Genomic DNA, 27,853 nt, shown 5'->3' with positions numbered 1-27,853 from the left:
TGGCACACGAGAGATTAGGGGCAAACTGCCCCAGTTTGCTGGGCCTAGAGTGACTCCTTCTTCAGTCCTGGAGAAAAGCCCTCCCTGGAACCAGGCACTTGGGTTGGCTTGTAACTCCTGATGGGTTTCCTGCCCTCAATTTTGCTGCCTCACCCACTGGTGGACAGGAGTAGACAAAGGGCAAAAGAAAACATATTTAGACAAAAGAGGCATGCACCCTTTTCAAACACAAACTCCTCCAGAAACAGAAAAATTAATTCCATCATGTAAGGAAGGGATGGGGAAAAACAAAAACCAAGCATGTTTGCTTTTTTTCCCCACTATCTCATGTGACACTATATAATCTGTCATTACATAATCAAAGCAGGTTTATTAAATTAAAATCAAAAGTTAAACATTCAGTGTGCCTGAGAAGAGAGTACAGACCAACCTGTTCCCTATACCAGACTGGAAGATACATTCACTAGATGAAATGGAAGACTTTGTCTCAAAGCATCAAGCCTGGAGCTAGTTTGGCTCCCTCTCACTCTGCTCTGCCCTTTGCTGGAGATCTATCACCTCCCTGCCTGCCTGCAAGCAGTGTCCCTGCCTGCACAGCTCTTGTGCCATGCCCTTCCCAGAGCACCCTTTGATCGTGGGAACACCTGGTCAGTGCCAGGCCATGTTTCAGGCTGGTCAGTTAGAGCCTGTTGGGCCCCAAGACCTGGTAGCTGTAGTCAAGCAAAATGCAGGGAGTGATGGCAACTCATTTCCACACTGAAGGGATGCCAGAAGATGTTTCTGCTTGGACAAAGCCAGATGGGGATAATGGCAAGAGGATGGAGTCTGGATGCAGAAAGCCAGTCATGAGCCAACACCACCGGGCAGGTTAGTCAGGCTGATGTATTTGTGGCTTTCCTGGCATTTATTCGAGCACCCACTGGAGGAGGGAGAAGAGAGAGTACCAGGGGACAGCAAAGGACTGCCTCTTGCTCTCCGCCCAGACCTGCTCTCTCCACTTCATTTGACTTCACCTCTGAAAGCTGCTGCACCCTTGTGCCATCTGTCCCCCAGCAGCAGGAAGGGAGCAGGTTCCAGCTGGCTGGCTGCCGAAGAGCCAGGGAATTGAGGGGAGGTGGCTGCACAGGCAAGAACTGAAACAAACTGGGAAATAGGTTAAAGGCAGGATTTGGTAGATGCAGCAGGTCTTGATTGGACTGTGATCCTAATTTTCTTGGCTCCAACCATGATTTGCATTGTGGACTGTAAATGCTGCTCTCTGCCTTCCCCAAAGACAGACTGTAAGAGGAGTACAGCTGTGATGACCTGCAGGCAGTGGAAAATGAGACAGGCCTTTACACAGCAGTGTGAAGACAGCATGTGAGGCTGGGGCTGAGAGAGAAGGCTGGATGAAGGCAGTGGTTACCTGCAGCAGGAGGGGACTGGGATCAATTATTGGCCAAAATTACTCCCTGCAAGGTCTCAGAAGGCCGTGGCTTTGTTTATGGGCCTGTAGCACTTTAGGTTTTATTGGAAGAGGCAGTGCAATTGAAGCACCGGTTTCAGGAGATCAGCCTCCTTCAGAGGAATCACAGCTTGGAGCTCTGCTGGCTGAGGTAGGACATCCACTCCTTGAGGGGGGGGTTCCCCACAGCCACCAGCTTTTTCAGAAAGGCACTGGGCCGCAGCCCAGGCACATCAGGGTGGGCCTCGGAGTATTTCTGCAGTTTAGCCAGCACGCGGGGGAGCCCCACGGTGGAGGCGTAGAACATGGGGCCGCCCCTGTGCTTCGGCCACCCGTAGCCATTGACGTAAATGACATCCAGGTGCTCTGGGCCTGATGCTATTCCCTCAGCCAGGATGGCAAACCCCTCGTTGATGAGGGGAAACAAGCACCGCTCCAGGATTTCCTCCTGGTCTATGAAGCGGGGCTGGATGCCATGGGTGTCTCTGTACTGGGACAGGAAGTTGTGGAGCCATGGGTCTGGCGTGGCTGTCCTGCCGCCGGCCTTCTCGTACTGGTACCAGCCCTTGCCGCTTTTCTGGCCGAAGCGGCCCTGCTCACACAGCAGGTCGGGCAGGGGGCTGTAGCGCTGGCCGTGCCGCTGCCGGGCCGGCGTGCCTGCAGGGAGGGACGGCCCCGTCAGGCCCTGGTCCTTCCGAGACCTCCAGCCCACATCCAGCCCGGCCAGGTCAGACATGCGGAAGGGGCCTATCTTAAGCCCAAAATCTTCAAGAACCTGATCTACTGCTTCTGGTCTGCTTCCTTCCTCTAAAAGGAAAACTGCTTGTTGGACGTACGGAAACATCATGCGATTCCCAACAAACCCAAAACAATTCCCTACCACCACTCCCACTTTCTTCAGGGCTTTGGCCAGCTGCATAGCAGTGGCGATGGCGGTGGGGGAGGTGTGGCGGCCATAGATGATTTCCAGCAGCCTCATCACGTGGGCAGGGGAGAAGAAGTGGGTGCCAATGACCTGCTGTGGGCGGCTCGTGGCAGAAGCTATTTCGTCGATGTTCAGGGCCGAGGTGTTTGTACACAGCAAGGCTCCCGGCTTGCAGATCTTTGACAGCTTGTGGAATATTTCCTTCTTCAGTGCCATGTTCTCAAACACAGCCTCGATGACTAGGTCTACATCACGCAACTGATCAAAGTCCACAGTGAACTGGAGACGTGCAGGGTTATGGAAATCCAAGGTCTGGGCACCCCCCCCCATTTTCATAGCCTCACGTTCCAAAAGGAGCATCACAGCTTTTCTTCCCTTGTTGAGATATTCCAGATCCTGCTCCAGGGCTACCAAAGGTATGTTTGCCTTAACCAGAGAAGTCACAATGCCTCGGCCCATTGTTCCCAGCCCTAGGGATAAAAGCAAGATAGAATCAAAGATTATGAATAGAAAATTAATCTCCTGAAAGTATCATTTCCTTTGTATCTCCAGGATAAAATGTGGAGGCCTCTTGAAAACAAGTAGTGCACACATAGAAAACAGATATTGAAGAGTGGGAAAAAGGAAGATGAATCTGCTCTTTCAGTGAGCCTAAATGTTTGAAAAGAGGTATCACAAAGGCAAGTTAGTACCCTCACAAGCTTACAAAATGCCAGTGGAATTCACCCAGTGCGCATAGACCCTGTGATTCATGTCTTATCTCTGCAAAGTTTTATACCTATGGAAACCAGGATCATTGAGGAGTGAGAACCTGGGGATCAAAGAGAGAAGCTCTGAGTTACATCTGCAACCCTGTTATGACCTTTTACAGGCAGGTTCAAAGCAAGATTTCACCCTGAGGGTATCAGTGCCTCACTGTTCCTGTGAGATGGTCTCTTATGGGCATTGAGCAGATACACCCACTCAGAGATTTTGACACTGGCAAAGTTCAAAGGGTTGGTTTCTCCCTCCAAGCCTCCAAGTCCTTCCAAGCCTCCTCTTTGTCTCCCTCCTTTTCTCCCTCTGTACCTCACTGCGTGATCTTTGAAGAAAAAAAAAATTCGGCTGCTATTTCTGTAAAGACTTGGATGCTGATCTGCTCTAAACTTTGTCTCTAAGGCCTCCTGTGTATCTCAGTGCCTGGCCAAGCAGGATGGAACTAATGCAGTGTTCTTCATCTAGATTTCAACATCTTCTCTCTCTTAAATCACGCTGCCACATCAGTAGCCGTTTGCCTGCTGTTCACTTTCTATCAGGTATCTCTGCTCACCAGGAACTCTTCAAGCCCTCCAACACAGGCCATTCCTAACTTCTGGAGATTCTCAGTCTTCCTTGTCCAGCCACACAATTAAAGCTGTTGCCCACAATTCCTGTAACTGAGAATCCACTCACACTGTAATTTTTTTCCTCCAAGGTCTGTAAATATGCTACTCCCACCTCAAACCCCCAGGAATACCAGTGCAGAGATCACTGGCTTGATCCCTTGCACCAGCTCTGTCTTCTGTGACATTAAATGAAACTGCACTTCCCTGTGACACACGACCCACACTACTGATCCTGCTCTCCCATGGTGGAGGCTTTTCCAACTAAATTAATACAAACTAGTGAGGGAAGGTCAGCACAATTTTACCAGCTTTGAAAGTGCGAAGCCTCTGAATGGGAGGATTATAAATATCCTAAATATAGCAGCAACCAGACAAAGTATAGGTTTGTTATAATTCTGTAAAAATGATTTTTTTAATCTCAGGTTTACAAATGAAAGTCAGCTAAACAAATAAACAGAAACAAGGGGATTAAAAATTTTGTCTAAATCAGCTTTGTAAAGAAGAGCTGAAATGATGTCATCATTTAAACAAGTTCCAGCAACCAAGGTGAGACAAGGTAGGATGTTTTTTCGTGCATGATACACACTCTTGGTTTAGTTCTGCCCACCTTAAGCTTGTGTGCACACAAGACATTTCAAACTTTCCCTGCTTAGCCACCAGAAGATGGTTTTTACCGGCATCACTAGCTGGCAGCCTGCTTACAAACCATCATTACACTCCCAAGCAAATGCTGAAGTTCCTTTCAAAGAAATTAGATTTTCTCTTTCATAATCAAGTTCTACTGAAAACTAATTTGAAAATAAATCTAGAATAACATGAATCACCTGTTATTAATTCATTGTCTATGGTTTGCTGGCTGAAAAAACCTGAACATGAGTAACTCCTCCCACTGTGCTCACTCTCCAGAGCCTTTGATGCAGGAGCAGGTACAATTAGGGGTAGGTTTTCCCTGGCTTTGGTGAGCCATACAAAGTGCTTTCTTCCAGGGGTGTAGCTCACTCCCCAAACCCAGCTCCATCTGTCAGGCTCTCTTTAGACATCAAGCTGACGTGTTTGCAGTCCCACATGGCTCCCTCTTGAAGCCTCTTCCTTCCCACTGTGGAAGCCTGGGGTTTCTCTCTAGAATTTCCAAGTTCTCCACACATCCTGGGTCTTATGCACTCCTGAGCCTCCCAGCTTCAGTCTCATGACTGAAATCTTAGTGGTTCTCTTGCCCTATGAACTTTTCCTAATTTTCCACACTGCCTTTTCCTAAATCAAAACCTCTTTTGTGAGCAGATGTTCCCCAAGCTTCTTTCCCAGGGAAGCTCTGCAGTGGTGGCTGGTGATTCCCCTGGTTGCTTTCATCATGAGTACTCCATGTAGGTTTTAGCCATCCCATGAGAGACAGGCACACATGCTTGTAGTACTGCACTTTCTAGGCCACAGGAACAGGCTTATAGATAAGATATGAGCTTCCCAAGCTTGTTTCTGACCTAGAAAAGCTGTCTCTCAACTTCCTGCAGAACCCTGCAATGGCCTGTATGAAATGATGCTTAATGAAGCTGGCAGACAGAGTAATGAAAGCCCCAAGGGGTTTGTTACATTAGAGCTTGCACAGCATGATTCCCCTGGGAATATTTCCTAAAATTGGGCTATAAAACTAAGGAGAGCTTTGGCTATCTAGCACCAAAAGAGGCATTTCTGAGGACTCATTTTTTGCAATTCAGAAAGCCAAGTGATCTTGGGGAAGAATATGTTAGAGCAGAAAAAAATGGCAAGGGATCATTAGGCCTTACATGTGTAGAAGGCTGTGGAAGAAAGAGGAAGGGAGATGTCTCATGCTCAGCTCAGATCACACAGACTGAAACACGGTGAGGAACTGCTCCAGAATTTCTGCTGTATGTTGCATTTTCTTACTCAGTGGTGTTCTCCCTTCCCCCAAACCAGGAAAAACCCTATATTCTCCTCTTCCATGCAGGGGACTAGCTTCCTGTCCGAGGCACATCTTTCCAAAAAAGACTGAAAGCTGCTTTAGGAGCAAGAGCAGTGCCCAGCCATCCTGCTCCTGGTCTTTTATTGTGAAATGAAGCTTTGACATATAATTAAAACTACACTTGTACATATGTAATTTCAGGCCAAATATGGGTATGGCAAATCCATTTGCTGGGCAAGCTGAGTGAATAATGATGGTTAATTATTGATCTGTCACGTGAGGTACTTAGAATATGAAAAATCATACAAAATTAATTGAAGGACTTTAAAATACAAATTTCAAAACAAAAGCACTTGGAATATGTACAAGGCAGATCATGTACAGTTACACACTACAGAAATACCTATCTGTGGAAAACACTCTGAACTATAATGCATATTTGGACATTAAAATGCCTGGCAATTGAAATAATTCTTTATAGATTGCTAAAAATATGCAAGGACTGTTCCAGTTTTCCTGATAAAAACAACAATAAGCAATTGGCAGTAATGGACTGCTGTAGACTGGGGCTGCTGCTTTCTCTGTTTCAGGGTATCAGTTTCAAGCAGAAATAATGTGATACTCCAGACAAGCAGGGAACCGTGGGGAGATGCAGCTGCAAGGCACAGCGAGAAAAGAACCTTCTTTCTGGGTGTTGAGGAGCCACAGAAAGTGAAAAGAGGTGGGAGCCAAGAGTTCAGAACAACAAAAGCAAAGGAAAGTCAACATGAAAAAGTCAACGTGATCTTCTCAGTTGCTTCTCACCATGCAGCAATAAGAGATGGAAGCAGCAGCATAATGCAACATGGTTTTAGTGTGTGAAACAGCACAACATTGGCTGTGGGAAAGTGGGGTCTGCATGATTTCTGAGTAGCTTAAATTGAAGCAACATCTTTCTCTGACTGACCTCCTCTCTGCAGCAAAAATAGAGAGACCCTGGGTCACCTAGGGTAGACTCAATACTTGTATGGATGAACAGCACTAATTTAAAAGGTGTCAGTTCCTCAAAAATCATCCCTAGAATACTGGTGCTGCAGGGATGTACTTCAGATCAAAAACATGAAGTTACAGAACACTGTAGAACATTGTACTGGCTGGAGAATGACTTTTTGTTTCAGTAACCTGAAAGAAAAAATACAATTGTGTTGGCATGTTCTCTGCCTGTCTCTAATGGACTTACAATTTCACTTATATCAAAAGGCAGAATAGGAGGGAAGCCTTCCAGAGGAAAGAAAAAAAACCACAAGATGCAGAAAGAAGAGACAGAGAGCAGTGACACTTTGGTGTGGGATTTGGAGTTAAAAGAAGGTGATCGAGAACCTTCAAGATAAGATACATCACATGGAATTAAGTATGACATGAACAAGAGTGTAAGCAAAGCAAGCTCTACTGGTGGGATACAGGGGCTGTGTAATGGGAGCAGTGATGCAGCAAGGGCTGGAGTCTGGGTGAGTGTCAAGGCCCTGAGTGCACTGATGGGATTTAATGTGCCTGACCAGCCACACCTGGAGCTTCCACCCACCTGTACTGCCCATTGCCTCTGAGCCCCATTTAAGCTCAAACCTGGGCTTGTGCCCCTTCTTAAGCTTTCTTGGAGGAGTTCTGGTGGCTTACTGTGGCTATGGTCACTGTTGATCCAGACCTCAGCCTGCAGCCCCACCTTTACCTTGGACCTGCATCATCCTGGGAACTTTGCTTGATACCCGTGGGACTTCCAGTAGCTCCTGGCCACAATTTCTGATCCTGCCCTGCCTGCCTTGCCCAGGTACTGTACATTTTGATGCAACAGTAGGTTGTGCTGCCATCCAGAGGGAGAAATGGGTGGGCAGGATCTTCAGGAATGGGGAAGTGTAAAGTCCTGTATATGGGGAAGAATGGTGCATAGTGGGGCTGGCTGCTGGAAAGCAGCTCCCCAGAAAAGGGTCTAGGAGTGCTGCTTGACTCTGAGCAGCAATATGGCCTTGTGGCAGAGCAGATCAATGGTATATGGAGCTATGTCAGGAGGGGTCTTGCTGGGAGCTTGAGGGAGGTGGTCCTGCCCCTCTGTGTGGCACTGGTAAGACCATAGCTGGAGTTCTGGGCCCACTGTTGGGCTCCCCAGTACAAGAGTGATGTGGAGTGATTGGAGTGAGTTCAGTGAAGGGAAAATAAGATCATTAAGGGACTGGACTATGTCTCATGAGGAAGGGCTGAGGGAGCTGTGACTTCAGCACAGAGAAGGGTTGGGGGATCTCACCCATGCATATATAAACACCTAAGAGAAAGGTACCTGGTAAAGGAGATGGAGCCCTGGTGACAAAACCAGAGGTCATGGGCACAGGCTGAAACGTGGGAGTTCCAGCTGAACAAAAAGAAACAATTGTTTTTAGTGTGGGGCTGACTATGTACTGGCACAGGAGAAGTTGTGGAGTCTTCGTCCCTGGAGATGTACAAGAGCTGTCTGGACATGGTCCTGAGCAAGTGGCTCTAGGTGATCCCATGTGAGGAGAACTTGGACAAGATGACATTCAGAGGTGCCTTCCTGCCCCAAGGATTCTGTGGTTCTGCCCCCTGCTCTTGTCCTTGGCTCCCCATCCCTGGGGTACAGCTGCTCCCTGCCAGTAGATAATTAACTGGATGTGTTGAATGTGGCTAATGCCAAGGTTGCCTGTTACCCTGGGCATGCCAAGCAGGAGCAAAGAAGAAACGTCTTGGTATCGGGCTATGGTGTAATTACTGCTGGAATGCTGCTCCCCCTTTGGCTATGTGCATTTTATGAAGTGTTGAAAAATTTGTGAAAGGGTAAATCAAATGACCAGAGTGTGACAGATTGTGCTTTGCAGCAAAAGTATCAAAGCACTTTGTTTGTTCTGCAGAAGGAGGAGTTAATTTTTTGTAACCAGCTATGAAAATACTGAAACCTGGAGGTGACGTTGGGGCAATTTCAGACCATAATTTAGAAATCTGTCCAGAGATGAGTGGCAAATGCTTAATCCAATGGAAGAGACATACAGCCCAGCCAATTCTGCTTGGAAATAAAGTACAGATGATGTTTCTACTAGAAACTTTCGAATAGAGGTTGCATTTGTCCTCAAAATTCCCTCTAGCTCAGTTACAGCCCCAAAATAGGCAGCTCAGCTCTAACAGCCCTTCTGGCTAAACTGTCACTGTGATTAGGTCTTTGCAAGTGTGTTGCTCCGGCATGGTTTAGCAGCACAGAGCAGAGAATGTCCCTCCTGTCACCTGGCCATTCCCCCAAACTCCAACTTCTCCTGTCAATGCACACACTGCAGGACTGACCTGTGTGGGACTGACAAAAGTGTGTGTCCACACTTCTGTACTCTTCAGGTCATAGAACAAATCTGGTAACAATGAATGCCTCTTTACCTGAAGGTTTTAATAGCCACAGATCCTTCTCACAGGGTTTGTGATGTTTAAAAACCCATTTCTATTAAAAATATGGCATGGCAACCAATAAAGAGAAGAGAACTTCCAAAAAATTCTCTGTGGCCTAAAATGTGTTGTTAGACAGCTCAAGAGCCCTGAGAAGCACCTAGAAAAACAGCAGTGTTGATCTGGTGAGATTTCCTTGAAACAGAATGGATGTTTTCCAAATGCTCCATTACTTGTCTAACCATTTTTTGAGTGCTACTATCAACAGCTAGAGCTGAAAGATTTTTTTTTTAATCTCAGCAGTGCATTGAAGGTTTTATTTAAATTGCTCTTATAAAAAATTAATGAAGGCATTATCTTGCTGGGCTACAAAATGGCAGGAGTGGATCCCAGTGAGATGAAATCTTCTTAAAATACAGCTGTCAAAACATTTTTGTATTAATATATCCCTGAATGACTCTGTGCACATGCACTTGCAGTACAGAACTAGACCAGGAGGAGGAGAATTTCTTACAGACCTGCTTCTAGCACGAAGAAAAACCAGGTCTTGGTGCTAAAAAGGGAGCAGGCTGCTTATGGTCCACACACGAAGCTGTCTCAAGTGAGAGAAAGCTATTCTTCCAAAGGAAGAGGAGACTTCAGGTGCTAATCTAGTGGCGTGTGAGTTGCCATCTGAATTTGGAGTTTCCCAATGCAGTGACAGCTTCACCAATGGGTGTGGAGTCCCTGAGGGTGTGATGGGTGTGTGTGCCTGCTGGGAGCAGCTGGCTGTGCTCAGCGCCCACGCCGGCAGCTCGCTGTCCTTACCTATGACGGCGGCCCTGCGCACGGGCTGCGGGGCGGCGCTGCTCCACGAGGCTCCGCCGGGAGTTGCCCACCGGCGCACGGCTCTCTCGGCGAAGAAGGCGTACTGCAGCGCCTGGGCCTGCCCCGAGCTCAGCAGCACCTGGAACAGCTCCCGCTCCCGCCGCACGCCCTCGGCAAAGGGCCTCTCGGTGGCGGCTCGCACGGCCTGGAGGCACAGCTCCGGAGCCAGCCACCCCCGCGCCTGTTTCTTCACCTTCACAAGAGCTTCGCGCAGAAACGCTTCCATGTTGGGCAGTTTGGGAACCGGCTTGAGGCTGAGCCTGCGGGGTCCCAGGGGCTGACCTGGGGAGAGAGAAATGGAGTTATGGAAAAAAGCACCCCCATCTTTTCAGATGTAGTCTTTCTAGGCTTCCAGACCCTTTTCCACAGGCTGGGGTGGCAGTCTGCCTCTTCTTCTCCAACTCCCACTGCATTAGGGCTTGCATGGCACAGTGAGCTGGGTCTACAACTAAAGCTTCTGACATTTCTCCTTATTTCTGCTTGCCCTGACAATTACGATTTTTCAAGTCCCTTCTCAGACTTCAAAAAAAAGTAAGACTTTATTTTCAAATAAGTCGTTCTTCCTTTTCTCAGCTTCAGAGTGCCCTGACTTTCCAGTTCTCTCCCTTTACAGTCCTAGCTGCCACTTTCGTATGGATCTTTCTATAGGATTCAGTAATGAAGCTTTCCTCCAGTATTGTTTAGTATTCAGGACCCAGTTGACACTAGCCAGAGGCATTCCAGCCAGAGGCCTGACCCAGGCATTGACAAGAGAGTGGAAAACACACCCTGACTTCTTCCCTGAATGAAGGAGCCCCTCAAGTCACTTTGGGACTAACCAAAAGGAGATCTCACTCAGCATGATTTTGGCAGCAAATGGGAGAGTTCATGTTTGTGTCAGCAAGTGATGAATCAAGCAGCCACACAAATATGTGAAGTTTATTACAGACAGGGGTTGCTATGGTGATACCTAGAAAAGATTTTAATTGAGAGAACATAGTTATGGTTCAGATGCCAAAATTCCCTGTCTTTGTAAGTACAGACCTGGACATTCTCAGGTGTTCCTCTGCTCTAAAGGCAGCTTGCTCAGTGAAGAACAAGATCAGCAATTCAGGATGTATCCCCTTGATACTGCAGCATTCTCACAAAGACCCTGCTGTCATCACAGCCATACCCAGGTCATAAACTGCAGCATGGCACTGCATGGATGGCTAGTGCTGTTCCCAGAGGCAGCCAGGACTGCCACCAAAGTCAGGTGGGGGGCTGAGAACCTTATGCTGAAGCTCTCTGGGGACAGTGTCTCATTGCTCTGGCCTCTTAGATGAGCTCTGCTGTGGGGGCACACTTCCTTCCAAAGCAGCATGTTGCATCTGGCTCCCCTTTCTCTTCCTGTTGTCTGAGCTAGGGAAGTGCCAATGCACCAGCAGAATACTCAGGAAATCCTATAGGGGATACTGAAGGGCAGGAATAATGGCAGTACTGCAGGCATGGCTGTCTGAGATACAAGTCTGACTTGAGCTCTTCCTCCAAGACTGAGCAATGCTTAGGAGAAGCAATGCTTAGGAGAGACTGAAATACAAGTTTCCAGGATGAGTTAATACACTGATTTCTTGTAATAAAGGTCTTCAGAGCTCAGGTTTTTAATTAAGCCTCTTAGTGAGCACAGAAAGATGAACACTCACTGTGTAAGTAGCTTCCCTTGTAATCACAGTTCATAAAAATGTTTTCACATTGACAGTGGATATAATTTGTATCAGCCAGTATTGCAGGATTTAGTCAGGATAATGTTCTTTTATTTTGGAATATTTTTTCCCCTAAGTTTTTAACCCAGAAATGTTCTTTATCTGCAGTTCTTTATTTAGGACTTAAATAGTGGGTTATATTCCCTCACAAGAGGAAAGCTCAGGCTTGTCCCAGAAAGCTGATCTGATGGCTGGAAGATTGGGCAGATCAAGGGACTTCATATGACATCCAGTGGAACGGGCTGGTAAAAAAGGAATACCACTGGAAGCCTTTAAGCTTGGTCTTCAGACAGCAAATAGTACTGTAAGCACAAATAGTGATGGGGGACAGGAGACAGTTCCTCAGACTAAAAAAATCTCAGGGTCCTGTAGTAAAACTCTTATTTTAGCTGCAAACTAAATAGGTTTTCTACAGCACCTCTGTGCAGTATCTTAGCTTCTGCAATGCCAATAAAAATAAAGGACATGTTTATGATCAGGAAAGAATTATCAGAATTCTGGGAAGAAGAGATCTGTTGCCATCTTATTGCAAAGGTTTCGTGCCTCCTTGGTGATTTCACATGGGCAGCTCCTCACAGCACAGCCAACAAACTCCATCCAACCTTCTGGACCAGCCAACCTGCTCTTTTACAATACCCCTCCTAACTGGATCCAGCTGTGGCCTATTAAGGGCAGGCCTGTTCCTAATTCTTGATAATTAGCACAGCTGTAACTCCTTAGGGGTGAGATTACCACTATCTCTATTCTCCTACATTCTATCTATCCACAGAGATCAGTGTGGGACACCTGCAGCTTGATTTCTGAAAGCAAAACAGGAGGAAGATGATGAACAGTGCCAGACATCAGTGCTGCAGGAAGAGCATCATGCACACACAGGAGTTAACACAGACTCCTGCTTTGTTTACCAGGTTTGTAGTTCAGGGGGCACAAAAGGCAGAACAAGTCTATAAAATTTCTATCAGCAAATGTACCACATATGCAGGCAGTATCAAATATTATGTTATTTAAAGAAAAAAATATCATCCTAGAGTTGTAAACCTTTGGGACACTATGAGATGGCACATGCAAGAGATAGGGCCAGCCTAATGTTCTTCCTCATGCAGGGAACTGCTTGTGGATTTTTGAGGAATAAAGCTGAGCCCTGCCCCTCAGGCTGCCAGAGACAATTCCAGGCCATGTCAGACCTTTCACAAACTCTGTTTTGTGTCCAAGGGACACTTGGCTAGGCCTCTATCTAAGGAAGGTGTCGGCCAGAACCTTGAGCCCTGGGGAGAGATTAAAATGTCTTGATATTGTCCATCTTGGCAGAGGTGGCTCATGGAAAGGCCTTGCAGCTCTAAAGGAAAGCCTTTCCCCCAGCCTCCATTTCAAGGATGCTCTAAAGGAAAGCCTTTCTCCCAGCCTCCATTTCCAGGTGGAACAGCAACATCTATTCCACCCCTAGCTTTGATGAGCCTCAGAAGGAACAACTCCTTCCTCTGCAGCAACTCCCAGTAGCTTACAGGCTGAAACTCATCATATTTGCCCACAGATTAATACCTGGGGGACTTGAGTTACTCCAAATTGCTCTGGTTTTCCTTGCCTCTTTGGTGCAAGGCATTGGTACTGCTCTGCTCTGAGGTCAATCAGCAGGTGAGGTCAGAAAAACAAGGGGTGTATGTGGAGAGTTTGCTTTGTGGAGACCATGAGCCAATTTCTCCTCCAGCTGAGGAAGACCAGAGCAGGCCAACAAGAATTGGGCAGGATGAGATGCAAGCTGCTGCATGTCACCAGCAGTTCTAGCCATTTGTCAATTTTGTGATGCCATCAGCTGGGAAAAGCTTGAAATGCAGCTTTGGATTACTGCAGTGATTGTCAAGCACATTTAATGAAAGGATGTTCTCCTTGTCCCCAAGGATTTAGCTCCTGTCTATTCCTTTTAAAAAATGCCTTCAGAAGTGAAGGTATTTTCTTTAGCCTGGAGAAGCCAGTTTGCCTGAGAGGTCAGGGAATTATTCTTGCTTCCTATCTGCAATACATAAATACTGGTTTTAAATGAAAAATCTAATTCAGAATCGGTAATTGCCTGTGTGTGTTCCTACATCCACTTACTGTTCCAGAGCATCTTTTGAAGGTGTTCTTCATTAGGAACAACCCATAAAAATGTATGGATGAGAATACTGTCCCAACGTGCCATAGAAGTAGCTCTGTCAGCTGTGTATCACAACAGTAATCAAGGGCCCCTGATACAATAAGGCAGTCATTTGAGACTGATCTCTTGCCATGAGATACTACAGCTCTGGCACTGAAAAAGCTTTAGAAGAAAATTATTTCTGAATTGATTCTTTGAGAGTTATCTTGCAGTACAGCCTCCCTAGGAATAGAAATTCCAGTGGTGACAAAACCAGTTATTTAGCCAGACTGCTCTGTAAGAAGTCAGCAGTTGTACCTTTATGTTTTAAAAAAACATCTCATCAGAAACAAAATGCTGCATGCCACACAAAGCCAGTGGAATTTTATGATGGCATTTTTTTGGTATGTTATCTTTGGTTTTATTAAGATTATGTGAAAAGCATTCACTGAAAGCAGAACTCCATGTGAACAAACTCCAGACCAGCTATACAAGACTGTCATCTCTTCTGCAGCCCTGTTAGTGCTTGATGGAGAAAAATGAAAGTGTTGCCTTGCCTTTGTAGGACAGGAAATTTATTAACTTCAGGCAAAGGCCAAAGCAAGGAATGACTCAAAAGAAACATACAGGCCCTGGGTACACCAATCTTTCAAATTATTAGATAACCTGAGGGTAAATGGTGCATCAAAACTTGTCATGGTCTTCTGCGGGGTCTAATGAGAAATTTTTCAAGCAGGAAAGAAATAGATTAGCTGGCTCACCAGTGTTTTCACTGTTAAAACATGTACTTTAAATGCCAGTAAAGCTGTTGGAAAGAGACTGAAAGCATTTTTAAAGTTCTGTGGGAGTTGATATATAGTGTGATGTGAAACACCATCAATGGCATTACTCATTTTTGCTGGGATAACTCAAACCAGCAATAAACAGAGTGAAAAATCTAATAATGAGTAAGAGTGGGACAGCTACCTGCTGGACCTTCAGGATACTTGTATGCTTATACAACTCAGGAAAAAAAAAAACCAAACAAAAAAACCAACCAAACCCACATTGGTCGCTACAATTTCCAAAGAAGATGAAGCTAAAGAACAGGATTTTGCCAGTACTGGTAGTGGACTTAAGCTCCACAAAGCAAGTTACCCTAAGAAATAGTGTGGTCACTGCTTCCTTCTTGAGGGTCTCCTGTCAGGCCAAGCTGGCTTTCACAACGGTCAGCCACTGCACAATGTCTGTCATGGAAGAAACAAGCATGCAAATGTCTAAACTTCACCTGATTGCACATAGCATTTGTTGAAATCCAGAATGTTTTCAGGTTTGCCAGTTCCAGCAATGTATCCATTACTCATTTCATGACACACTGCTGCTGCTGTCATTAGTACTGGCACAGATCTTGTACAAAGCATCATTCAGAGCCCAGAGGGTACATCACAGGGAGCACTGTTTGTTGGGTTAATTTGCCTAGAAGAGTGGTAATATTTCACTGCTCTCCCAACAGATGGAGGAACAGAATTCTCATTCAAAACAGACAAACTCAGCGAACCAAAGTACCTTTGTTTTTCTTAGAAGCAGCAGTGAAGTACGTCACCCATCTCTTGCTAAAGAATTATATTTAGTCTGATGACATAAAGGAAAGAGAAAAGAGGACTGCTGATGTCATTGATTCTGCACTAGAAAATGAAGCCCTAACATACTGTGGGATGAATACAGTGAGAAGGATGGACATCTGCTATAGAAAACCCAGGCAAAGGACAACTTGGTGCCTGTCTGGTACATCTCAAGGTGTGGGAAAGTATACAAGATGCTGATATTTAAAAAGTCAATTCTTTGAATTACCTTAAAATATGGTGCACTGTCATCTAGGACAAAGCTTAGGCTGCCTCAGCTTCTAGCACAGAGAAGGGCCCTTGTAGTGAAGAGAACTGGAGAAGCAAAACCAACATCCCAGCTTGGACGGAATTGCCATGCAATCAAAACAGGAAGGATTTTTTTGCTTTCCTGCATTCAGCTCATTATGACAGAGCCCCAGATGAAATCCAGTGGTCAGGTTGCAAAGGACAAGGTCAGCAGTGGAAAAATGTCCTATTTTCTCTAGAGACAATGCTCCTCATGCTGCACGAGGAACTTTCCTCTTCTTAAGTTAACTCCAGCAAATTTGATTCTGTTATTTCTAAGATGTGGGGAAAAAAAAATATCTCTCCCCCTCCCTCCTGTCTGCACAGGCCATTTTTTTACATGGCACCCAAAGGATTAGGGACAGAGTCACTTACAGACCATGGATCATTAAATTGAGCACAGGATGTGCCAGCCCCCCCACTACAGGGAGAAAGTTATTTTTGCTCAGCCATTATGGATGGTGCAACCAGAATGCATGCAATGCCAGCTGGGATCCAGAACTATATGTGGATAGAGCACTTACTCCCCAAAACCTGGGGAGTGCAGCATCCCAGAGGAGCATGTGAGTTTGGATATACAATTAAAAAGCAGGAAGACTTGATATATATCTGTTCTTTCAATGTCAGTTGAATTTCTGCAGCTTTCCAGCATCTGATTTTTTTTCACTTCAGACAACAGGAAACAAATTCTGCAATTAATTCTATCTTATATGGATGCCAAAACTCAAGAATGGAGCATATAAATTAGAACAAACTGGTGGGCTTTTTTTTCTGACTCTTTTCAGCCCTGAAACATCACCAATTATTTCCTGGTACTGCTACAATTTGTTCCTCACCAATCACTTTGTTTGCCAAACGGATTGCTGCCTCAATGGTGTTTTCTTCCACAATTTCATCAACCAAGCCCAGCTTCAGTGCTTCAGTTGCTGGAATGTGTTTTCCTGCCATAAAAAGAGAAATAAGGTGACCACAGTGGAGCCAGATGGGCAATTTTGTTCTTTTCCATCTGATCAAATGACTTGTGCAGCTGGTAATTAGCCCCTCATGGGTGGAAGCAAGTAGAATTACAACCCAAGAAGTTACACAGGTAAAAGATTCCTGGTTTTTAGATCAAGCTGGTATGACTCAATGCCATGTTCTTCTATACAGACACAGCACTTACCTGTAGTGATCATATCCAGAGCAGCTGGTACTCCAATCAGTCTGGGAAGTCGCTGAGTGCCTTCAGCACCTGGAAGTAACCCTATGGTGACCTCTGGCAAACCCATCCGAGCCTAAAATGCAGTAAAATGAAAAAAAAATCTGATCAGAAAGAGTGGTAATTGCAAACTGAGCAAAATAGAGGAAAGACAAGCAGATGTGAGTCACATTGCTCCTCTAGGAAGCCTCAGAATTTCTACATAGAAACCTCATCCTTGCTTTTTGCTGTGTAAAATAGTGAAGAAAAAAGCCCCTCACTTGACCATTTGAAGGATGTTTTTGCTATGTAAAATATTTAAAAAAAAAAAAAACAAAACAAACTCACTTGACCATTTGAAGGATTCCTGTACAAATGCACAAGGAAAACATGACCTTTCAGAGGTTTTGTGTGCTAGTACAGCACTGGGGGACAGCTGTAGGGCCAACAGCATTCCCTAGATTGACACATCTGTCAATAATGCTTTCAAGTAGTTGTTATCAACTGTTGGAGGGCAGGCTGGCTTAACTCTCATCTCCCTACTCTAATTCCTGCAAGTTTAGCAAAGAGTTGGAAGGAAACTTAAAACCATCTTGTTTCACTACCTGCCATGGGCAGGGACACCTTCTACTACACCAGATTGCTCAGAACCCCATCTAACCCATCTGGCTTTGAGCACCACTGAACTCTTCCCTAATCTTCTTCTAAATGTCTCTTGGTGCATTTGATATCTGGTAGAGTCATGGCAGATAAGCCAGGGCAGCAGGAAGTGTATGGAGATCTTCTCTTGAAAAAATTTTTCCAGATTTTGTTGCCTATAAAAATAGCTTGCACATTTTCTATAAAGCTTTTAAGAGACTTTGAGTTACTTTAAGACCACTGCTTGTAGTTCCAGTAGTCATGGCACTTCATAATGTGGTTTAGTGGGCATGGTGGTAATTTTTCAAAGGTTGGACTTAGTGATCTTGGAGGGCTTTTCCAACCTTATTGATTCTGTGATTCCATGGCCCTCACCTTAGGTGGCACAGAGGATGATGTGGAGTTTGTCTTTATGCTGTTATAGCAACCCACACTGCCACAGAGAAAGTGACTCACTGCAGAAGTGAGGGGATGGCCCTGCCTGTGAGGAGTCTGTACAAGGAGACAGGTACTGCTCAAGGTGGTTCAGCATTCCTGAACCTTGAAGGAGGGGATTGAAGGAAAAAACCCCAGATCATTCCTGAGGACTCTTCAAGCTGTCTCTTGATCAAAGTGCTCTTTGGGGACCCAGAGCTCATGAGGAATCTAACCATAAATGCTCCATGCTAGCTGAGTTTCAACTCCTTTAGAAACGAGGCCATGAGCAGAAAGAAGTGCAAAATTCACAAGGCTGGGGAAAAAAATAAATAAGAGAAAGTCACGCTGCATGAGTCAGTAAGATACAGCTGTCTGCATCAGAATATAGATAATGAGACCTAGGGCAAATTAACATTTGGTTACTGGAGTTCTACACAGCCATCTTACCTACTAGTTACTTTATATTTAGAAATGCCTTGAAATTAGTTATTTAGTAAGGCTTAGGAAAGATGTCAAGAGTGGTGGTGTAGGTGAAGAATGTCTGAGCACGCAGACTAGTATCCTATAGCTGTAAAGCCACTCTCCTCTGAGCAGAGGGGCCCAGAAAAGGCACGCTGTCCCTCTGCTCGTGCCATCTGTACCTGGCTCCCGATGCCTCCAGCAGCCCCTCTGGCCCGCAGGCTGTGTTACCTTCACGTGTGCAACGCGGTAGTGACAGCCCAGCGCCACCTCCAGGCCTCCTCCCAAAGCGACGCCCTCGATGGCCGCCACCACCGGCTTCTCGCTGCTTTCGATGAGAGACACGATGGGGCCCAGGGCACCTCCAAGTCTCTTCGGAGAGGAAAATCCTCGGATGTCAGCTCCTGAGGGAGCACCAAAAGATTAGAAGGAATTAGTAGGTGAGGAGGTGACTGGAACAATCCTTCCCTCCGTGCCACTGGACACAGCTGCTCACAGATGCCCAAACCCTTGCAGTGCTGCTGGCAGGAGAATGGTTAACAGGAATCACCCCCTTTTGGGACCACCTTCAAGACACCCTGCATCTTTGATCCTGTTCACAGAGCTCCGAGGAAGGCTGAGTACAAAAATACAGGGTAACTGTAAGGATCATGCAGTCACTGCAGGAATTTGCAAACATTCTTGCTGTGATAGTGAGCCTGGAATAGTTAAGTGCAAGTTACTATAAACAAGCAATGTAGAACTCCACAGAAATTCCCTAGCTTTCCAGGCTTCTTCAGCTGGAGATCTGTTATTCACCACTGTTATTCACAGGTATATTCCATACACTAGACCAGTAAATGGTCCAGATTTTACATAAACAAAGCTACAGGGACTGAGGAAACACCAGGATGTTATGGAATTGAGCAGCTGTCCCTCATTTCAGAATGAGCAGACCAGTTTACTTCTGGCCTATTTCAAGGTCCAGCTTGTCGTGTGCCCCATGTCAGTTGTGGTACAGAAGATAGACAAAGCACCCTCTCTTGTGGCCATTTCTAGCCAAATCAGGACTTTTGTCAGCAGTGTGATGAGGCAGCGAATCTTCAGATATGACGGGTGGAGGGTGGTTTCATCTTTTGCTGAGCCTGTGTTTGATGTCTTACCTGCACTGAATTTCCCATTTTCACCACAAATCATAACAGCTTTCACTGAGGGATCTGCATCTGCTTTCTTCAGCCCATCCTCTAAAGCCTGGAGAACTGCCAGACTGAAATAAAATAGAGATTCAGTGAGTAGCCATCAAATACTTCCCCCTTCCAAGAGGGAAGAACACTGAGCAGCCCAGTGACAAGGAGCAACTGCCAGACTGAAATAAAATAGAGATTCAGTGAGTAGCCATCAAATACTTCCCCCTTCCAAGAGGTCTGTGTTAAGAACGCTGAGCAGCCCAGTGACAAGGAGCCCCATGTCCAACAGGCAGTCCCCGTGCCTGGCTGCTGCCCCTCCAGGTGAATCCTGTCCTTAGTCTCCCTCTTCCTCCAAGGACAAGCACCCAAACTCAACAGGCTGACTGCTGACCTGTCAGTCACTGCCTGGAGAACTCATCTTCAGGCTATGGCACTGCTGTTTCCACAACAAGCAGCACAGGGAAATGTTATTTTGAAGATGTCTTTATGAATTAAACATTCAGATTTTCAAGAAAACAGTTTAGCATAATTTAGAAATAATTAATGCTAAACCACTGACAATCTAAGAACTTTTTGAAAGGAGCTCTAGGGATAAAAAAGTTATCTTTCAAACACCTGACACAGGCTCTGCTGATGTTAATAATGCCTTTATCTTGTGAAGATTTGCACATAGGTCTGGGCTTAAACTGGTGTGGGATCCTGTCAAAGAGAATTTGGGCATGAAACACTTCACAGAACATGTCTTGATTCAGCTGAACAGGTAGCTCTGCAGGCACCAGCAGTAAATGTGGCCAGCAAAGAATGAATGAAGAATTTCAAAATGGATCTGTAGAAGCATAAATAGTGTTTTTTCAAATCAGGTATTTGAAAGTCTGACCTAACTGTACATCCATTTTGCATTTGCCTCTTTAAAGCTAATTCCTGTGTTTGTATGGATGGACTTGGAGAACCTAGTCTGTTTTAGAAGGTGGTAACAATAGTGATAGTAGGTAAAAATAGAAGCATTAGCATTTTAGTAATAGAAATATTAATACAAATGTAATGTATATATAATTTAGATACTAAAATGTACTGCTGTACACATAGACTGATATTGTTTGTGAGAGACTATTCAAGATGCCTGTGATACAGGAAATCTGAGCCACAAGCAGCTGAAGGCTGGAGGAATAGCCAAGAAGTATCATGCACACTTGCCCAGTCCTTTATAAAACCAGCTTTCCTTCCTAAACCTTCTCCAAGCCCTGGCCCCAGCTCCACATGTGAGCTTGGTGCTGAGGAAAAGGGAGCAGAGCTCTGCTGATGCCCAGTGGAGAGGAGCAGTGTTAATTACACAGAGCTAATCAAAAGGCCTGAGGCATAGTCAGCTTGTGCATGTTGCTATGTGTTAGAGGGCGTTTCATCTAAAAAGGAAGCTTGTGGTGAAGTAGATAAAAACCACATCATTGTACTCTTGTGTGCAGACATTTTTACAGAGCAATGCTTGCAGAATTCATGTGGGAATCCATAGTCTGCAAAGGGAAACCTGAAGGCCCAAGGAGCTCCCTGTAAGCCAGCTGTGCAAAGGAATCCCAGCCAACCTCTACATATTCCTCCTTCAAAATAAAAAAAAATTAAAGATAAACTATTGGCAAGGGCTCTTGGCTGAGGAGGGCTGTCCAAGAGGGTCTCCAGGACAATCTGCTGCCTGTATAAGGCTGTGCTACACAGGAGGGTCGGTGGGAGCCCTGAGACCTGACAGCCAGAGCCTGGCAGAAGTGTTATTTTTGGAGAGAGAACAGCCAGTTATGTACCAATTGCCCAATCCAGACATCAAAGATAACTCTGAAGTCTGATGTCAGTAGTGGTTCTGAAGGCTGAAACTTAAAATGAGAATAATTTGGCCATGCCAAAGTAAAACTGTGAGGTGAGTCAGTAAAGGTCCCTCCACTGCATAGGTCCACATAGCAGAATATGAAAACCTTTCCAAATTTCATACACTAAATGAATTTTAATATATTAAAAAATTGTGGTTTATCTCCCTCCTCTTGGCATATCTGTGGTTGCTGCTATTTGAGGAGCACCCACTGGCTGCACGCAATGCTTGCTGCTCCTTGAGTTCTGCTTGTGCATCAGTGAAGAGCCAGGCCACAGCAATACCAAAATCATCCAGGAGCTGGGAGATTGCAGGGAAAGCCATTAGGAAATGTCATTGCACTCTACAAACCATGATGCAAAGAGGGAGAAAAAATATGCTCCATGATCCAAACAAATGTGAAGTTACTAATTTGCAACTATTGTGTAGACAAATGGCACAATTCCATCAGGAGCAGACAAGAAGCAATCAGTATTTGTGTCTGTTCCAGGCAGATGCAAAATGCCCAGCTAGAAGGGTTGTCTGCAGCAAATGGGAAGGTTCAGGGTTCCATGGAGTAAATCAGTTCCAAGCCCTCAGCACTTATAACAAAATACTATTACCAAAATAAAAACTAGTCCTCAAGGCTGCCACAAAATCAGTTTGATCCCTGCCTCGCCTTTGTTAACCCAACAGGACTGTTCATGACAGTGAATAATTTAACTTGGTACTTGTGTAAATATCTCTTCTATTTCCATATAACTTTTCCCCAGTTGGAATTTTTCTGGGATAAAAAGGAAGAAAAATCTGACTTTTTGCAGTTTCTTATTTTCCTAAGATGGAGTGATGAGTTTGCCTTGGATATGTCACAGTCCAACAGACAGACTGCACTGCTTTGTCACTCACATGTTATAACTGGCAGTAAAAGATGTAATTTTCAATTAAAGCACCATAGTAAAATATATGAGAGTAGAATTGTAAAAGTACTCAGGAGAATCCCAGCTTCAAACTGCTGGAGCATTAAAGAAACAAAAAGTCACTGTAATTTTCATAAGTATTTCATTACTGTGAATGAAATACTCTGTGACACTGTCATTCATTTAGCAGTAACAATGCCAAAATTCCCTCCATGCTTTCCAAGGCTGCATCCCATGCCATGCAGTCATTTCCACCATGGGTACTATTTTGTCTGCAGGAACAGTGAGTCTGCCAAGGTGATTCAGTGTTCCAGGTTTCAGGAACTCAAAACACGTACTCTTAAAGAGTAGGTGCACACCAGAGCAAGAGAATATTCTTGGACATTACCATACCAGGTTTTATTTTATAGATCTCATTGCAGTGACTGTGAGGTGCTGGATTTGTAACAGGGTTTTACTATTTACCTTACTTATTTCACATTTTAGCTGGAGTTTGTGAATGTGAATTTCTTTCATTAAAAAAACAGTAATGTAAGGGAATCCTGAGAATTTACTTAGTCACATTTAAAGAAATGAAACTCTAAGCAAACAGTGGAAAATACTGTTTATGGAAAACATGCAGGTCTGGTCCTTTTCCTTTGTATTTTTCTCAGCTTCTAGTATATTTTAAAAACCTGCAAATCCCAAACCTGAACAACAACAATCCAGGCTCTCCCATTGTCATAAGCACCTTTTCCTTTGGATAGCTTCCTGCAGTGTTTTTCTTTGAACTAACTCCTGGATATTACATAATCCCCTACTTGTAATTGAGGACTTGTGTGCTGCAGTTACCTGCTCTGCTCTCCCTTGCTTCAGTGTCAGATCCAGCTGTGTAGCAGCTGCTGTCACACACCGTTGTGTGACAAGTTGCTAATACAGCTCGAACAGTTCTGCACATAAATTAAGGCCAGAACCAGAACGGCATCTTTTGGGTGGAATTTTAGAATAGTTGTTTTAGGGAGCAGATGCTAAATAATCCCAGAATTTTCTCTCTGTATCTCATCCTGATGAGGTGCTGATCATGTTCTCCCCTCATTGGTACCTGTCTGAAACTGCAGCTTCTCTCATTTCCTTTACATTTTCTGATTTTTAAGGTGATCAGGGTCAGAAGGACAATCCTGGCAGCCAGAGTCTTTCCCAATCAAACCTGTTATGCTGTCACATTCATTGGTACCTGTCTGAAACTGCAGCTTCTCTCATTTCCTTTACATTTTCTGATTTTTAAGGTGATCAGGGTCAGAAGGACAATCCTGGCAGCCAGAGAGAATCTTTCCCAATCAAACCTGTTGTGCTGTCACACTTCATAGAATCCCACACATAAGCTGCCCTATTGCATGGCCTCCCCTGTCCTCCCTGGAGCTTTTCTGTCCTTGTCAGCTCAAATGTTGAAATACTCCTTAAAGTCCTTCTAATTCCCAGTGCCAGCAGCCTGCCTCTGCTGAGAAGGGGTAGTCAGTCCTTTCTTTTGCAAGACTTGTCTTTCTGTTCCCCCAAACTCCCAGTTCTTTGCATATCTAAATCCCTTCTCTCAATGCCATGGTTTTTTAGACGCACTCTGAACACTAAACTGCAAACCAGGAAAAAACCCTCCAAACAAATCAAATTTGGCAGATGCCACCTCTGCTGGTGGAGAGTGATTAGCTTAAAGGGGAGTCTGTGTAGGAACCGAATTTGCTGCCAGACTCTCAAGTCAGCACACATTTCTCAGGAAAGCACTGCCCCAAGGTACCAGCAGAGGATGATGTCAGAAAGGAGAAAGCAAATTCCTGCCCACCAGTGACTCCTAAAGTGCTAATGGCCGGTGTGACGACCCAGGAGGGGGAAATGGATAAGGGAGAGAGGTAGGGGAGGCTGGAGCACAGCAGCAAAACCTCATCAGTCTTAAAAAGCATTTGTACCTGCTGTGAAATGAAATTTTCAGGGTTGCTCTTGTCTGTAACTTTCACTGCCTCCTATCACCTGTGCAGTCAAACATTTCCAACAGCACTAACAAGCCTGCTCCCTGTGGTCCAGTACAGAAATGAGCAGGAGGAGCACCCAGGGATCAGTGTGCTCCTACCTTTCCTAGCTGCAGCCACATCGCAGCTAACACCTACCTGATGGCAAGGGTGTGAGAATTATGGATCTCTTTTAAAACAGGTTTGCCCTGGCATGCCACCAAAGACCACAGACATGTCTCAAGGTGTAGCTTAATGGATCTGAAGTCTGCTAGGATCTTCCTTCTTCCCTGTGGGGCTGAGGGACAGGACCACAACCACACAATCTGTCACCCTTAGTGTATCAGAACTGCACCTTGCTGTGAGGCACTGCAGGGCCAGGAGCAAAGGGCAGTAAAGGCGAGATCTGTCCTGAAGAAGCTGTTGTGCTGTTGCTCTTCAAAGGCAGAGGTGACTTTGGGTTTTCTCCAGGAGTTCTCAAAAGAGGGGACTTAAGGTTCCTTAAGCACATGGCTATTACTGCTGAAGCTTGGACTCAGTGATTTTAAAGGTCTTTTCAATGTCAGCAATTCTATGATTCTTTAAGTCTGCATTTTGTATCGTTCATGGTAAGGATTGAAAGTTTATTGTGAGCACAGCCTGGAAGTTTTCTTAGACTGGTCTTGGGCCCAGGAGGTCCAAAGGTTGTCTTACACCTTATGGTTCTGGGAGTCTTACATGTCTGGTTGATCTAAACTCATCAAGTCATTCAAAGTTTTTCATGGTAATTATCTGAGCGCGTGAAAATGTTCTTATTGCACTTCTAAACAAGTTGCAACAGAAAAGTGAGCAGTGCCAGCTACAATGTACCTTTTCTACAGACAAAGGTCAGGTTTTATCTCCTTTTCATGCTCTTCCTTGTCTCTATGAGCTTCTCTTTAACAAACTTTCTCATTTGTAAATCAAGCACAACTGCCGTGGGGTTATTTTTCTCTTGTGAATACAGCCTGAATAGACACTGTGGTCACTGTTACTGAACAACTACAGCTGCTTATAAACGGTTTATGTGCTCCTCAGAACTGAAGGAGCTAAACTCCACAACTAATGCAAAGTCAAAAGCACGTAAATCCTTTTCAAGACACATGAAAAACTAAAATTTCAGAGGCTCCTACAGATTGGTATTTGACTTTGTTTTTCACTGGCTCGTGTTTGAGATTGCACGGGGCCCTCCTTGACCAAGATCAGTATTTAGAGGTCAATTCCTTAAAGGAATTTAAAGGTTTTTAAAGGTCAAATGAACTGTTTTCTGATAGCCCTGGCTGAGTTTAACCCTGGTGCCAGCTCTGCTTGCTGAACTATGCCTGATATCCACAGAGCCCTTTGCCCTGCCCCCTGTGCACACTTGGATAGCGCAGGGATTCGCCAGGCAAGCGCTGAGCAGTGTGGGGCAGGCAATCAGACCAGGAAATCTGAGGATTGACTTGTACCAAACAGCGCTGAAGGCACTCCAGCCTGAACTAGTGCTGCTGTGCTCTCTTGCTGAAGCAGCGTCTTGATGTTTAAAGACTGGAAGATGATGAGAAATAGGCAAAGTTTTTAAACACTCTCCAGGGGAGATGGCAGAAAGTGCGGTTTGCTGAGGCTGGCACCTCTCCTGTGAAACCCCCCAAGCAGAAATTATAAGAAAGCGCAGAAATGATGGCAAAGTTCAGCATGTTTGCAAAGCGAGATCCAGGCTACCTCCGAAGGAGCCGCCGGGGCCCCTGCGAGTACTGAGCGGCGCAGAAGTCCCGGCTGAGGCTCTCTGGGGCCGCCTCAGCTCGGGGGCTGGAGGGAGCCGCACTGGGGCTCGGAGAGAGGGAACGAGGTGAAAAGGAGGAGCTCGGAGAATCCCCCACCCGCTCCCAAGGGAGCCCCAGGCCCGCGCTCCCCGCGGGCTGCCGGCGGTACCTGAGCGCGTTCACCGGCGGGTTGCAGAGCCGGATGACGGCCACGGCCGAGCCCCCGGCGTACTGCGCCATGGCGAGCGCTCCCGCCGTGTCCCCGTGTCCCCGCGTCCCGGGCCAGCCCCGCCCGCAGCCCGCCCTCACCGCCCGGGCACCGCGGGGCCGGCCCCGGCCGCGGCCTGCAGAGACCCGCCTCTGCTGGGGCGCAAAACGCGGAATACGGACATTTTTCTTAAGAGAGGATGTTCATTAATGTTTGATCTTTATAGCTTTCAAGCCTAGTCAACAGGAAAGGAGATTTAATCTGTGAACAGCAGCTCACAAGCTCTAAGTGATGCCCAGGTGTTGGGAAGAGAAATCTTTTTTGGTAGAATTGCCTTGTTAAGGTCTAGGGCTCTGCATGTTTCTCAGTCCTAGGAAAGGCTGACAATGCTTGGGAAGGATGTGTGTGATGTGCCACTGAGAGTGGGCACACAGAATGAGAATGCAGAACTTAGAGGCCACAAGGACATTTGGCAGAACCCCCAAAATAAGGAAGAAACTGATAAAGCCAACCCAGCAATTGTGCTGAAATCAGCTCTGATGGGTAAAAGGTAATTCCATCAGTGGCAGGTCATGACCAATGACTTACAGACCACTGACCCAAAAGAAGATAAATACTGGGCTAATTAGCATGAGAAATTAGGGAATCATTAAACGGTAGAAGATAGACCACTAAATAAGAGAATGATGTAACTTAAGGAACGTCAATACCTCATTTGCTAAATGTATAAATAGTGAAAAGTTTTGATAGTTGTGCTGCCTTTGTGAATTTACCACCCAGCCTCCTTTCTGTGCAGAAATGTAAATAAATCAGATACCTTGACTCAGTGTTGGATTGGCATCTTGTACACTGGGTGAAAGAAGCTGTTCTGGGACAACACTGGGATTTAATGTGTGCTCCCAGGCAAGCTCAGTCCCTCTGGTCCTCTCAGGCATCACTTCCTAGCAGCACCTCAGCTCAGTGCAATAATGCCACTGGAAAAAGAGCTGAGAGGTAGGGGGGAAACATAGTTTCTAATGTTACAATGTGTATCTGTTGCTCTAAAATGTTATTTAAGGGACAGAGAAGATTCTTATCTATATATTGTTGTATTCTTACTTCTATCTCTATAATCTCCCTTTATGTCTCTTGGCCTTTAAAAGTCAGTCCCTGGGCAGAATGGCTACAGATCTTTCCCTGGTCTGGAACAGGTGTATGCACTTTTAGAAATTGATTTACATGTGCAGAAAGGTCCTTCACTAGAAGCAACCTTTATTGCTGCTTTTTTATACCCTTTATTGTTACAGCTGTTGTGGTGGATCACTACAGCTCTTCTGGCATTTATTATATAATGTTACAAACCCCCCAAACTAGTGATAATACTCTGCCATTTGTTTGTAAACAGCATGTTCTGGGAGTTTATAAAAATAGTGTAAATGATGCCTTGGAGGGCTAGCTGGTCTGCTGAATTTTTATTAACCAGAATGAAACCAAAGATCACTCTAAGCTGTACTTTGTGTTTATAATTTACAGGTGTGATCTACTTGTCCTTTAATAATACAACTGCTCTAGTTGTGATAAAACAGCCCTATGTCAAGCCCAAATAAACACAGAAGAAAGCAGTACTTGGGAAAAGAGAGCTCAGAGGGGGGAAAAAAAAAAAAAAAAAAAAGAAAGT

The 27,853-nt window shown here is 45.3% G+C and overlaps 1 protein-coding gene across 1 annotated transcript; it reads right to left on the bottom strand.

The window, feature by feature from the left end:
• Nucleotides 1-345: 345 nt before the first annotated feature.
• On the bottom strand, nt 346-26,273 carry EHHADH (enoyl-CoA hydratase and 3-hydroxyacyl CoA dehydrogenase). Its single transcript, XM_041416369.1, has 7 exons — nt 26,158-26,273; nt 19,481-19,584; nt 18,570-18,742; nt 16,809-16,920; nt 16,483-16,587; nt 9,867-10,208; nt 346-2,839 (listed from the first exon to the last, which is right to left on the bottom strand). The coding sequence occupies exons 1-7, from the start codon at nt 26,226-26,228 to the stop codon at nt 1,569-1,571; spliced, it is 2,178 nt and encodes a 725-aa protein (XP_041272303.1). The 5' UTR covers nt 26,229-26,273; the 3' UTR covers nt 346-1,568.
• Nucleotides 26,274-27,853: the final 1,580 nt, after the last annotated feature.

The sequence above is a fragment of the Onychostruthus taczanowskii genome, unplaced genomic scaffold (assembly GCF_017590055.1).
Source record: "Onychostruthus taczanowskii isolate IOZ18803 unplaced genomic scaffold, ASM1759005v1 scaffold51, whole genome shotgun sequence".
NCBI lineage: Eukaryota > Metazoa > Chordata > Aves > Passeriformes > Passeridae > Onychostruthus > Onychostruthus taczanowskii.
This window is presented reverse-complemented; position numbering and strand designations above follow the sequence as displayed.